The sequence below is a fragment of the Monodon monoceros genome, unplaced genomic scaffold (assembly GCF_005190385.1).
Source record: "Monodon monoceros isolate NGI ecotype Baffin Bay Population unplaced genomic scaffold, NGI_Narwhal_1 Super_Scaffold_7, whole genome shotgun sequence".
In the NCBI taxonomy this organism is placed as follows: Eukaryota; Metazoa; Chordata; class Mammalia; order Artiodactyla; family Monodontidae; genus Monodon; species Monodon monoceros.
The window spans coordinates 11,168,741-11,182,942 of NW_021703784.1; the positions used below are offsets into that span (position 1 = coordinate 11,168,741).

The window sequence follows — 14,202 nt, forward strand, 5'->3', positions numbered from 1 at the left end:
CCCGATTTCCGGATCACTCCTATCAGCCTTGCTCACTCGGGTCCCAAAGACCGCATGGAGAGGAGTGGGCACATACGGACCCAGAAGACACCAGTCTGGGAGGGAGTGAGAGCCGATGGGAGGGTGGCTTTTCGACAACAACGTAACCTTGATGTGCAGTCAGCTGTAACTACAACCCCGGGGCGTGAACAACCTTCCCTCTCAGATCTCCAGCTCACAGGCCGAAGCTGGAGCTCGATAAATGAGCCACAATTAATCGGAGCTGTAATAAAGCAGCAGGGAGGGGGCCCAATGCCTCCCCCTCAGAAGGCAAACAGGAAAATCACATGCCACAGAAGTCTCTGCACAGAGAAACTGCCTCATAAACAACAAACAGCATCGGGGTTGGAGCTTCAGGCCTCTGCGAACATCACAGGCAGGTCGTTAAGAGTCAAGGTAGCCCCCCCAAGTCACCCGGTTCAGGGGTCCCAAACCCAGCTAACAACCAGAGACCCCAGAGAGGCCCCACCCCAGTCCTACTGATTCAGAACCCTCTGACTGGAGCCCGGAAATCGGTATTTTTAAAGGACACGCCCCTGGTGTCTCTAATGTAGCTTATTTAGGGAACGATGAATCTAGTTCACTCCCTTCCTCCTGGCAGAACCTGAATGACAGTGGCTGGAAGACTCACTCTTTCTGTGAGGGTTTGTCTTTGGCTGTCCTGGGTAGCTGTTAAAACCCTATGATCTACTGATGTATGCCACAACATGGATGAGCCTCAAAAACACGACGTTAAGGGAAGGAAGCCAGACACGAAAGTCACATGTTACGTGATCCCACTTATACGAAATATCCAGAACAGGTAAATCCATAGAGACAGAAAGCAGGTTGCTGGTTGCCAGGGGCTGGGGGGAGGGGGGGATAGGGAGTGACTGTCTAAAGGGTAAGAGGCATTATTCTGGAGTGATGAAAATGGTTTGGGGGCTTCCCTGGTGGCGCAGTGGTTGACAGTCCACCTGCCGATGCAGGGGACACGCGTTCGTGCCCCGGTCTGGGAGGATCCCGCATGCCACGGAGCGGCTGGGCCCGTGAGCCATGGCCGCTGAGCCTGCGCGTCCGGAGCCTGTGCTCCGCAACGGGAGAGGCCACAGCAGTGAGAGGCCTGTTTACTGCAAAAAAATTAAAAATAAAAAATTAAAAAAAAAAAAAAAGAAAATGGTTTGGAACGGGATAGAGGTGGTGGTGGCATAACATCGTGAATGTACTAACGCCACCGGATTGAATTGTTCCCTTTAAGATGGTTACTTTCATGTTACGTGAATTTCATCTCAATTTTTTTAAAAGCCTCTATGACCTGCAAAGAACCTTACACTTCTCAATTGCGGATGCAATACCTAGGAGCTCCCACACGTAAGAAATTCTTCTTTCCCCCACCTTGGTCCTTCATGCTACCAAAAGATGCAGCTCGGGTGAGTCATGGAGAAGGCAGGCTGAGGAGTGGGTCTCTGGTCAAAGCAATCCTTCAAAATGCTGTAAGCGGCATCTGCAAAGCCACAGCATCCCTGCGGGCCTGGTCCCTGGTCCCTGACTGGAGCAATGGCCATAGGCTCAGGGCTAGCATCCACTTCACAGTTCACAAGTCATCACCTGGGTCCCCGTCAACCCACACATCGTCTCAGTCTCCTGGCAGGCCCCGGCGTTCCAAAGAGGTTAAGTGTTTTGCTTCACTCTTCAGAGAGGGGCAAGAAGCTGCTGCCACCCAAGCTCCAAGCTCTGGGTTGCTAGAAATAGAAGGAAGCCAAAGAAATTGCTTGTTGTGGGAAGGTGGTGATTGCTTATACACTGAGGCCTACTAAGGGCTAGGTACCCTTTGGGGCTCTTTACTCACTTCTCACCTGTCAAGAGTACACAGAGCAGGGGGCTTCCCTGGTGGCGCAGTGGTTGAGAGTCCGCCTGCCGATGCAGGGTACGCGGGTTCATGCCCCGGTCCGGGAAGATCTCACATGCCGCGGAGCGGCTGGGCCCGTAAGCCAGGGCCGCTGAGCCTGCGCGTCCGGAGCCTGTGCTCCACAACAGGAGAGGCCACAACAGTGAGAGGCCCGCGAACCGCAAAAAAAAAAAAAAAAAAGAGTACACAGAGCACTTCTGGGGGAAATCAGCGCGACAAGTCTGACAAGTAATAAGAAATTTACAATAAAACCCACCAAAATCTGTATAGTCATTGAGTCTTATTCAGAAGGATGGGGGCCCTTAATGTAAGGGGTCTCATGCCATCTCCATTCATTTCTTCTGCCATTACGTCTCTCAAATTGGTCAAACCCAAAGATCAGGATGTCCTAGACACCCACAGCCTGTAGTCCTCGCCACTCCTTCTTTCCAGAACACAGGATGAGAAGGACAAATAAGGCAGCCTGGTTCATTCCACTGCCCCACTAGCAGTGAAATACAAAGAAGCATTTTTAAAATTCTACAGTGAAGTATAAAACAAATAGCCTGTCCTTCAGCTGCAAGGACAGGCGTAGCTGCTAAATCCTCGGAACTGCAGGATGGACCTGAGGAAACCAGACAGACATGCAAGGTCCAAGCATGACAAGGTTTCTCAGACCATCTGTTTGCACGACCTAAATGCTGGTTATGCAAATCGCCCCTCCATGTCCCCTTTTGAGACTGTGTTCCCACTATATTTAGTAAGCTCATTTCCCTCCCTGGACTCTCCACCTCCGAAGGAGAGCTGAAATCTGGTTTAAGAGCTCCCTGCAGAGAGGCCCTGTCCTGGCCTCTCCACTCATCTCACTGATGCTTCACCCAGAGAATTCATTAACTACTTCTCTGATCAATGCAGGCTGCCCATTTCACAGACAAGGAAACAAAGGGAGAAAGACCTCAGACTAAAAAACTTAGCATTTCACTATAATCTCCTTAACTAGAGTAATGAGCTCTCTTTAGATTTATTTATATGCCTCTTCCTGACTTACAGTATCAGCTCGGAGAGACTTTAGTTCGGATTAATCTTCGGCAAGTAGAATCCACCTCTATCTGCCACTCCCTCCTGGTGAAACCCACTTTGTCATTTAGCAAATAGCCCACTCTGCTGCTCTGGGAGGGCTCCCTATAAAAAAAAAACTGTGAAAAATCTCTTTGTCATGAAAATAATCACTCCTTAATTCACCAGTTGGCAAGTAAGAAAAAGAAGAAACTATCCGGGCCAGAAGGAACCTCAGGGAACATCTAAACCACCTTCCACACCTTGCAGATGGGGTTAAACCCAAAGAAAGATCTAGAGGTGGGGTTTCCATCTGCCTTAAAACCCAGGACCGCAGAGTGGGGCACACAGCACTGAGAGCACAGCAAGCCCCTCACCAGTGTTTACGGGCTGCTGGACACACTGAACCAGGACTAGCCTTAAATCAGGATTCACCTGTGTAGGATGGTTCCAGAACATCCACTTTCCCTGACCCTCCACTTTGGCTCTGCAGCTCCACCATAAATAGCCCACCACCTCATTCATTCAGTAGAGATTTACTGAGCACTTACTACCTACCAGATGCTCTACTAGGTGTTAAAAAAACAGCAGACTTCTAGGTCCTGCCTCATGACTCTTCAATCAGTAGGGGAAACAAACGTTAAACAATTAATTTCATGAATAATACTTACAGATGTTAAATGTGGGAGCCGGGGGGGGCATAACCAAGTGCAGGGCTGCACTGAAGACAAGACCCCCAGTGGGTACCACAAGGATGAAGAGGGAGGAGTCCAGGGCAAAAGGGATGGAGAACAGAAAAGACAGATCCAGAGGAAGAACAGAGCGAAATCAAGGAACGGGCAGGGACCTGGAACTTGACAAATTTGAAAAGTTAAAAGTAAACTGGTGTAGCCAGGAGAGCCAAGGAAAGGGTGGCATTATATGAGCTCTCTAGGTTTTGAAGGGGGAACAAAAGAGATCACAGCCACCGGACCCCTGGCTGAAAGCAAGGCTTTCACTGGAATATTTACAAGAGGGAAAGGTGCCACCGTAAATCTGAGACAAGTCAGAGGCTTGGGTTTGAGTCCTGATCTCAATGATTGATGGGCTGCACAACTTGGGGGACGTCCTTTGCCTTTTGGAGCCTCAAGATGCTCATCTGTGAACTGAGAATAATAATAAGGCTTCCCTGAAGATGTGTGACACCACAGAGCCAGTGGAAAGTTCTGCTCGAACCATCACCACCCTATGAGCAACAGCCACACAATTCAGGGTCTTGCCAACCAGCATGGCAGCAACATCCCAGCTGCCCACCAGCCTGGCCACAGAAGGTGCCCTGGATACTTCTGCTCTATTAACAAAGGAGGGAAAATTCACTGTGTTGACATGTACTGGAAAAGCTCTGAAGGGGGAAAGTTATTCTTTGGCAAAATGGATTTCTTAGAGATGTCAAAAGGGGAGAGAGACAAAATTATTACAGAATCAAAATATGTGCCGGGATTTTTTTAATGTATGGATGCCTCTTATTAAGATTTAGTCTTTAATAGTGATCCTGGCAACTAGTCCTCCCTACAAAACAAATAAAGACTTCCTTTCATATTGCTAAAAAAAAAATTTTTAAATAAATAAATAAGGCTCACCTTCAAATCAAAAGAGATCTTATCCATGAATATATTTCATAAGCTTCAAAATGCTAAAACGTTATCTCCTCTTGTTACTGGTATGGTCTTTATACCATATTCTTCACAAAATGGCAGCATATCAAAAACTACCATGAGCAGCATCAGGGTTGGAACACTGAGGCCTGAGAGCAGGAAGTAACAACATACATAAACTGGTGAAACACTGTACGTCTGGGTCAAGCTTAGAAGCCAGTCGTGGAGACTTCCCTGGTGGCGCAGTGGTTAAGAATCCGCCTGCCAATGCAGGGGACACGGGTCCGAGCCCTGGTCCAGGAAGATCCCACATGCCGTGGAGCAAGTAAGCCTGTGCGCCACAGCTACTGAGCCTGTGCTCTAGAGCCCGCAAGCCACAACTACTGAGGCCATGTGCCACAACTATGGAGCCCGTGTGCCACAACTACTGAGCCTGCGCTCTAGAGCCCGTGAGCCACAACTACTGAGGCCGTGTGCCACAACTACTGAGCCTGCACTTTAGAGCCCGTGCTCCACAACAAGAGAAGCCACCGCAATGAGAAGCCCACACACTGCAACGAAGAGTAGCCCCCACTCGCCGCAACTAGAGAAAGCCCGCGTGCAGCAATGAAGACCCAAGGCAGCCAAGAACAAATAAATTAATAAATTTATTTTAAAAAAAGAAGCCAGTTGTGGCCAAGCCCTGCGCTCAGGCAGCCTTCCCCTCACTCCACAACCAAGATTCGAAACCTGGGGAAACGCAAGCTCTGGTTCCCAAGGCTCCAACGAACCATCCAACGCAGAGGTGGCACTGATTTCTAGCATCTCCCTTACCCCAAGGGGAAAATATTTACATGACATCCCAGAACCAAACGCCTCAAGACCTCACCTTACCAGTGGTTTAAACACAACAGCAAGGTCAACCTTTCAGTCCTGTGAGATGCCTCTGCTACCAGGAGGGCAGGAGAAGCCCCTCGGGCCCCACCCCCACGCAGCTTAACTCCCCAGCCCTGTGATGACAGCCTTTCTCCTCCATCCAGCTCTCCACATCCACTCCCGAATTCTTCCCCTCTCCAGGTCCGAGGCTTGTTTCTGCAGGAACCCCTGCATCACCTCCACAGCAGCACACCTCGCCCAATCCAGCAAACTACGTGCACAGTTAACTGTAGGATCTTTTTTAAAGAACTATTCAGAGAACTTCAGGGAACTAAATATATACAGATGAGGTAAGTTATAGGTACACAGTCTCATGTTACCCAATTAATGGAGCACAGCTTTAAAACATTTCAAGTCTCTTCCAAACCCTCCCCCAGCCTCACAGGCCCCACCCACCCACCTCTGTCCGCTGTCCCCACTCCCGGTCATGGGCAGCTTCCTCTGCTGGGACCCTGGGGCAGGCCTTCTCCCCAGGCCCCTGGCATAGACCCACAGGGAAACGTCTTGCCTGTATCCTCTGGGCTAACAGAGAAATAAGAGTCCTTGACTATCTGGGCCCCTCCCCCATACATGGCTCTTCTCAGATGTACCCACGCCAGACTCCCCAGAGACAGTCCCTAAACTGGCTTTTACTCCAGGGTTATTTTTAACCCTGGCCCTCCAAGCTCCATCAGATTATACCAGCTTCTCCCAATTTCTTCTGGACACAGAGGTTTCCTAAGAGCGAAGAATTTCACCCTGACACTATTCAGCTCCCCAGATCATCAAAGTAGACTGGATCTCACCTCAGTCCCAACTAACACATTAAAATCTCCATTCACGACCCACCCATTTGGCTCAAACCCTCATTTATTTATGTAAGAATCAACCCAGCCATCTTCCCCCCTTCAATCCAGTTATTTGGGGGCAGAGGGTTTCTATTCAACAGGCTATTCTCTTTTCTAAATAAAAGATGCAATATTGGTTAAAAAACAAAAACAAAGGGAGGGGGAGGGAGATAATAAACCACACTTGGTCCCTACACGGCACAAAACACGAATATAAGATAACAAGTACATCTTTTTATTGCCCTTGTCTGCCACTCCAATTTGGGACGTAATCACATCAGCCTGCCTTTCTGAGAATTTGTAGTGGTGTTTTTAATCTAATTCAGGGGACTGGAGATAAATCATGGTGAAGGGTCCCAATTTACCGAGCCGAGCGCCTGCAGCTGCAGCGGCGGGCGGGGTTAGAGGGCCGGCGGAAGGCGGGGGTCCCAGGCGGTGATGAAGACCACACGCCCACGCCCACGCCCACAGTGTTTGTCTTCACGCCAGCCTGCAGGGCTGCAGGGACGGAAGACAGACCTGGCTGCGTTGAGGGAAGACAAGGTGAGCCCAGGAAGCGGAGGGCGGGGGTGGGGAGGCGGCCTGCACGTTAAGGCACCAGGTACAGCTTTCTCGGCTAAACAGATGCGCAGGGTCTGCGCAGGGTCTGCACACCGCCCGGGCCACGTGGGCTGTCTGGGCAAAGCCACATCAAAAGTGAAGGCACACAGGTCAGCCTTCAGTGCCCAGGTCCCTGATGGCAGGAGACAGCTGTGCAGAGGCAGCTGCTAAGATGAGCAGGGCACCCACGGCACCCTCCACCACACCCCCTGATGCAGCCCTACCCGGGAAAGAAAGGCCAGGGTCTCCCCACACTCAACCTGGCAGCCAGCAGCCGCCAAAACCTCAGGTTCAGACAGCAGCCCTCAACTCTCGCTTTCCCTCCCGTTTGTGGTGGAAACAAAGACAGGCCTTGCTGTGGCTACAAGCTTCTCCCCCGGGTGAAGCACCAGTTGCCACCACTGGGAAGGGGAACTTCACACAACCACTTAAAGCTATGCTGTCCAAGGGCCACGTGGGGCCGTTTAAACTTAAATTTAACTACGATGAAAATTCAATGAAAGGAAAATAAATTCAATTCTTCGGTCATACCAGTCACATGTCAAGCTTCAACTGCCACAGATGGCTAGTGGACACCCTGGCCAGCACAGATCCAGAATATTTCCGTCATGGCGGGAAGATCCGTTGAAGAGAAGACCTGACACGAGGTCAGGAAGATAAACCCTTCCAGCTCCTGGCCAGAAGCGGTGACATGACCATGGATGTTACCATGATTATTAACAATTACGCAGTGGAAAACAGTATTTTGTAATTATTTTTAACTCCCTGTTGTGTTCAGGACTACAAAAGTCATGTGACTTACGAAGTCCTATTTTTATGGAACCCAGCCCAAAACGCTCAGAGCATTTCTCAGGGTCTCACAATAACACGGGAGGAAAATCTTGATCTTCGTCAGCAGTCCGCCCACCTTCTCTGATTTACAGCATCATCAGCCACCTGGATGCTAGAAGGCTGCCCGCGCCACTACTTCGAAGACCCAAGGTTCACAGGTCGATAAACCAGTAAATTAGGTCGACATTAACTGCAGCTCATTTTAAACTGAGGGAAGTTGATTTCTGCACTTACATGGCTGGACTGAATATGCCATGTGCCAAGAGATTCTGGCATACCTAGGGAATGCACAGGAAGGTTCTGTGCTCCACAAAGATGCCTCAGCCCTGCAGCCCAGACCCCTTCTGCTGAAATACTAATGAAATATTCAAACGAAAATGCAGTGAGCTCTCCTTTACGTTCCATCACACCTGAACCTAAAAAAAAAATGGAGGAAAGGTTACTATAATACCTCGTTTTAATATATTTCTACGTGGTCAACTCTCAAATTATCTCCATCTGAATTATTACCAAAAAATTCTAAACTCCAAACTGGCTTTCCCTAACACATGTATGCCGGTCATTTTGCATATCAGCTGTTCAAAGAATGCAAACTCATTTTAATATTCACCTAAGCAAAATTTAATCAGGAAGGTAAACTGATCCTTAAAAAAACAAAACAAAACACTAAATACATAGCAAAGGCAAATAGGTTATTCTTTGAGTTACCTGCTCCCCAGATTATATGCATGCTCCTGTGTCTGTCCATTACAGGGGACAGTACAAGGCTTGTCTCCATCCATCCTTGGCCCTCGGATTAAACAATGACACTACCAAGATGGCTGTCATCTCTAAGGAGGAACAGCCCAAAATACGACAATGAAATGTTCCTACAGCATCCATTTTTTTGCTTTGGGATGTTCACTGCTGTTAGAATCTGCCTCCTGGATCCCAGGTCTCAAAGCAGTTTATTAAGCATACTATTGACTCCACTTTACAGAATCTAAAGAAAACATTTTCTAAAAGAACATGAGTTAAAGCCAAGATCCGTGATCTCAGTATTCTGATGTTCTCACGAACCTGGGCTCTACATCTCTAGGGAACTGCCCTCCAGCGCCTTTCCAAGTGACAAGAGGGCTACGTAATGCTGCTCTCCCTGGCCCTGGCTGGCCGGAATCCTTGAAGTGGACTGGTATTTTCCACCCTGGCCTGGAGGAAAAGTAACAATCTATTTTATACTATGACACTTCAGGTAGCTCCCTTCCCATTGACAGTAATTATGCCATCAATATATTTTGGAGCTGATGTCATTATTCATGATATCAGGGGCTGGGGATAATAGAAAGCCGCTGATATTTCAAGTTTGAAATTTTATGTCCATATATGTTACATATGTGTAGAATGTTTTTGGAAGGCCGTACAAAAAACTGATGACCGTGGACACTGGGTGAATGGGGTCATGTAAGGGAGAGAAATTTACTTCTCACTACATACTCTTCTGTTCAAATATTGTTTTGCAAATATGCATTACCTACTGAAAGCTAAATAAAGGGACTGGATGGCTTTACATTTCATCCCTTTCATTCCCCATCTCCTCACTCCTGTTCCCTGTCCGTTTTCCTCCCATCCCTTCCACCTCTCAAAGCCTCCACCTGCCACGCCCCAAGACAGGCAAGCTATTAAACAGTGGCCAGACACCGAGCCAAGAACTGTACCCAAGAAGAGATGCCAAGTGAGATCAGGAAGTCTTTCAAGGTCACACCCATGATCGAGCCAACCCAAAACGCCAAGGAACCCTTCACCTATGCAGAAGCAGCCAACTTGAAACCGCAAATGCTTTGCCTTCTCATCTTTTGGAAGCATACAGGTCAAACATCCTAACTTCAGAATCAACCAGCCAATTCTTTCCCAAGCAAGTGTATCATACAAGAATCTACCCCAAAGAGATCTAAAGCTACACAGTCTTCCACCCCCAAAGGAGGCTCTTTGTCTCAGGGCCTTGTGCTGTAACAGACACTTTATTTTCAGTCTCAAATCAGGACACTGAATACTCCCTGGACTCTAAAAAGCAGGAATTATGAAGAGAGAGCTCATTGGAAGGAAAATAAACCTGTAAATCCTGTTAGGCTTTGCGCTTCATTCCAAAGGATTTTTCCCCAAAACAATACCATTAGCAATACCATGAGAGCCCTAAAAGGGAGCATTCTGTACGATAGAATCCCAGCTCTTCATTCAAAATAAACCCCAAAATAGCACAGGAAAATCAGGGCTCCCAGACCCACATCCTGAGCCAACTCACTTCCACTCTCCATTGTGGGCTCACGACAGTCCTCCTTATAAATACCTTTTCTATAACTTGGATGTACCTCCTACCCTCTAGGCCTTTCTCTTTCCAGGTGGGCAGCTGGTCCACAAATATTCATTAAGGGCCTCCCAAGTGCCAGGGACACAGAGGAGAGACTTGATCCATGCCCTCAAGGAGCAAATAGGGAGATGAAACAGTTAAACAAGCAATTAGAACACCAGGCAGTCAGTGCTGTTACCAAGCTCAAAAGAACTCTTCCCACCAGAGCCTGGGAATACTAAGAGGTACTCCTTGGATGCTGAAAAATGGAAGAGGGGTTTTGCAAGCAAAGAAAGAAACGGGGAAGGACCATTTGAGGCAGAGGGAAAAGCAGGTGGCACAGAGGCACGGAGCTGACATAAAATCAGGAGGAAATCCAGTGTGACAAGAATTCTGGAATCCCCCTTCTTGGGTCTGGCCTGTTTTAGAAGGGACACAACTAAGCCTAGTTTACTCCATAGGTTAGCAGAGCCAGAGAAAAAGAACTGACACTGACTGCAACACAGGGCTCTTTCTCAGATGCAAAAGCGCTCCTGCTCCCCTCCCTGGGGCTGGTGGCCTGAACATCACCCCTGGGGCTTCTTCCGTCAGGCGGTTTCTGCTTCCAGCCCTGATCTGTGCTGCCAGGCATCCTCTTAACCTCACTCAAAGGTCAGAGAGCGAGAAGCTGCAGAGTGTCTGAGCCCACTGACCCTTTATCACTCCATCTCCCATGCCCTCCCATATCAAACAACCCACTCACACCCCACTGAAGAGTTGTGGCTGGTGAATCACGTCCGTGTTTCCTTGTCCCTGTCTGGTACATTTCCATGTCTGTATATTTGCATCTGCTTTATCTCCTCCTTAAATTCTAAGCTTTCTGAAAGCAGGGATGAAAACTCTCCCCACCCCCTCATCTGCACCCCCATCCCTATATAGAATCACACTGAATTCAAGTGACACTATGGAAAAACATGGCAATTCCTTACATTTCAAAGTTAAAGGGCAGAGATTGGGGGGAGTGTAACGTGGGAATTGGCTTAGGGCTAGAAGCAGAATGGCCATCTAATTTATAGTCTGCATCCTGACACTTTTTTGAGTGAACACAGCACTTTTCATAACCATCAGGGATAACGTATAAACCAGGTCTGTCCCAGGGAAAACAGACGCAAATGGGCATCTTTGCTAGAAAGATTGTTCCAAATAGCTGGGCGGCCCTCCAGAGCTCCAAGAGGGACAGGCCAAACCCCTTCAGTTACTGATTCCTGTGCTTGCAGTCTAAAGGGTCTGCACCAGACAGTGTTTGTAGCAGAAAGCCCAGGACCGGGAAGTCCTTCCTTCTATCTAACTCAAATCTTTACAGATTCAAGTTAATCCCAGTTTTATTAGCTTCAGGGCAGCCAAGAACAATGGCACAGGGGGGAGGCCTCGGAGAAGAAAAAACACTGCTCTGGGTCCTCACCCTTGGTAGGAATTCCTCATTATGAGTCCGAGGGCTAGTTCTCCAACCTTCCACTGAACCAAACTCAATCTGGCTCAGAAATGTAAAAGCCGAGGGTTTTTTAGTCACTCCCAAGAAGAACACAGTTCATCTTTAACTGGCCCCAAAACCCCAGGAGCTTTCACAAACCAAACCCAAGGAAGAAATGGCACCAGTGTGCATATTTTTGCGACCAGGAAGCTCTTCCCGCAGCCCAAACTATAGATGTTAGGGACCTGAGCTCCGGAAGGGATCGTCTCCTGCGGCTCTCCACTCCCAGCCCCCAGAAAGCTGACTCAAGCCCACAGCAGAGCTGGGCTGATGGGGAAGGCTCAAGGAACAAGGGAGCCTCTCTTTCTCCCTCCCCCATCCTCCATCAGGACGCTGGCATCCCTGTGGGGAGCAAGGACCTTGCTGACTTCTTTCAACAATACAAAAAAGAAGTTTCAGATGGGGGTGGGGAAGGGAACAAGGATCTGGACCCACGAGGGAGCCAAACAGGCAGGCTCCCGCAGCCCATGCCCACCAGCAGTTATATGCCCACTGGCACACGCTCTTGCCCAGGAGCTGATGGTGGATGGAAGGCAAATGCTCCCATCCTCTCACCTCCATCCCTATCCCCTCTCTTACCAATACATTTTACTTCAGAAAAAAGTTACTTAAGAAGCACTGTATAAAGAGAGGGCGATTATTTGATCACTCGAAGGTCACTGAGACAATGCAGACAAAAACTAAAGAGCAGGCAACCCTGCCCCATGTGACCCTGGGCTAGTCACTTCACCTTTCCCAGCTCTGGCGGCTTCATCAGCAAAATGGCACAATAGGGGAGATGGTTTATAACGTTCTTCCTGGCTCCAAGGGTTGAACATTTAACTCTGTATATATTTCTTGAAGAAACGGCTAAAGGAAAATCAGTGAAGAGATGCAGAATTCAGACTAATCCTTTAATTTCTACTTTGAAGGGAATATTTTGACTCTAGAAATCGTGTAATTGACCACCTACACTGGTCCCACTTTTTCTCCCCCACCGACCTTCCAGTTTTGCTGATGTCAGTCTCAACCATAGGACTGCGAGTCTCATGAGGCAGTAACACAGACAAATTAATTTTGCCAGCGCTGATACTAACCCACAAACTCGGTTTGTAATTGCCAGAAGTAAGTCCTGCCATAAAAATGAAATTCGTGTTCCTTATGATCTAATTAAATCCATTGCCTAGATAGAAATAAATCACTTACTGAGTAATAATGCCCACCAAATTACTGCAGTCTTTCAAATTCCCAAGTGTCATGAGGGATATTCCTGTCCAAAATAAAAAAAATTCAGCCCTCACACACACACACACACACACACACACACACACACTGACACACACCCCTCTTGCTTGGACTATACCCAGAGAGTAAGCTTTCAGGTTTGCCCACCTTAATTGTGGTTAAAAACGGTAACTGTGGAAACCCCCTCCTCTGACGGTTCTGGGTAAATGTACTGCATCTGCAGGGTGCTCGCCTCGGCTGCTAACTGATGATACACGAAAGAAAGCCCGTTTTTTATCCACACGTAAAATGAAGCTGCACCCCTCTGATACCTGCCGGAAACTCCACCGGTGAGCACACACCCTGGGGAAACAGGCAGTGCACCCCGCGAGTGCCCTGGAATCCGTTTGCTAAAATCGACAGGAAGAAGGAAAGATCAAGGCGATTCAAGTGCTGACGGTTGTACTCTTATGTGAGGAGGGGAAAAAAACAAACGCCAGCCGGGAAGTCCCCAGCGGTGCCTGCACCTGGGAGGCGACAGCCAAGGATGGATGCGGGGGTGAGGCGGCGCAGGGAGAGGAGAGAGCCGGGGGAAGGCGGGGGCCGACCGCTCACCTGTCCGTACACCTGGATAGGCTCGGGCTGCAGGGCAGCGCTCCGTCTCCTCCGGAGCGGCTTCTCGTCCGCCCTCCGGGGCGCCCCGCGCGCCCCACGCCGCAGCTCGAGCGGGTCGCCCCGCACCACGAGGAAGCCCCGATCCTGGGGCCCAGGCGCGCGGCCGCCGGGCAGCGTCGGCAGCCAGACCTCGCCGAGAGCCCCGGGCGGCAGCAGCGCTATCAGGGTGAAGAGGAAGGGGAGTCGCGACTCCCTCCTGCTGCTCCGTGTCGCCATGTTCGGGCGAACGCGACCGCAGGTGGCGCCGCCGCCAGGAGAGAATGTGCAGCGCGAGGCCGGGACGCCGGCCGGCCGGGGCCGCGCGCGCCGCTCCCGGGGCTCCAGGCCGCCCTGCTGCGCCCGCCGCCGCCGGGTCCCGCTCTGCTCGGCGCGGCCCCGTCACGTGGGAGGCTCGCCGCCGCGGCCCCTTCGCGCACTTTCTCCGCTGCGGCCCCTCCTCCGCGAGGGGATGGGGAAGTCAAGGCAGCGGGCGCGCGGCCCGGTCCCCTGGCAGGCGCTACTCGTCGCCCGTGCGCCCTGCGGCAACCGAGAGTCGCGTGGGGCTCGCCCGTCCTCCCTGGAGTTCTCGCCTCCTCTGCCGGGTCGCGTCGAGGTCGTCCTCAACCGCGGCCGGTCTCCTCTCCCGACTGCACAGCCTCCTATCCCGCCACACGACCACCTCGCCCGCCCCCTGTCGCATCCCCACCTCCGGGGGGTGCGCGGACAGCCAGAGAAAATTAGCT

General features: G+C 50.0%; 1 protein-coding gene across 1 annotated transcript in view; it reads right to left on the reverse strand.

Moving 5' to 3' along the window:
* SORL1 (sortilin related receptor 1) overlaps positions 1–13,769 on the reverse strand; it is a 158,041-nt gene extending 144,272 nt beyond the window's left edge. The window contains exon 1 of the mRNA XM_029209073.1: positions 13,421–13,769. Within this exon, the coding sequence (XP_029064906.1) occupies positions 13,421–13,696 (276 nt within the window). The 5' untranslated portion in view covers positions 13,697–13,769. The remainder of the gene's footprint in view (positions 1–13,420) is intronic.
* Between the last annotated feature and the right edge of the window lie 433 nt (positions 13,770–14,202).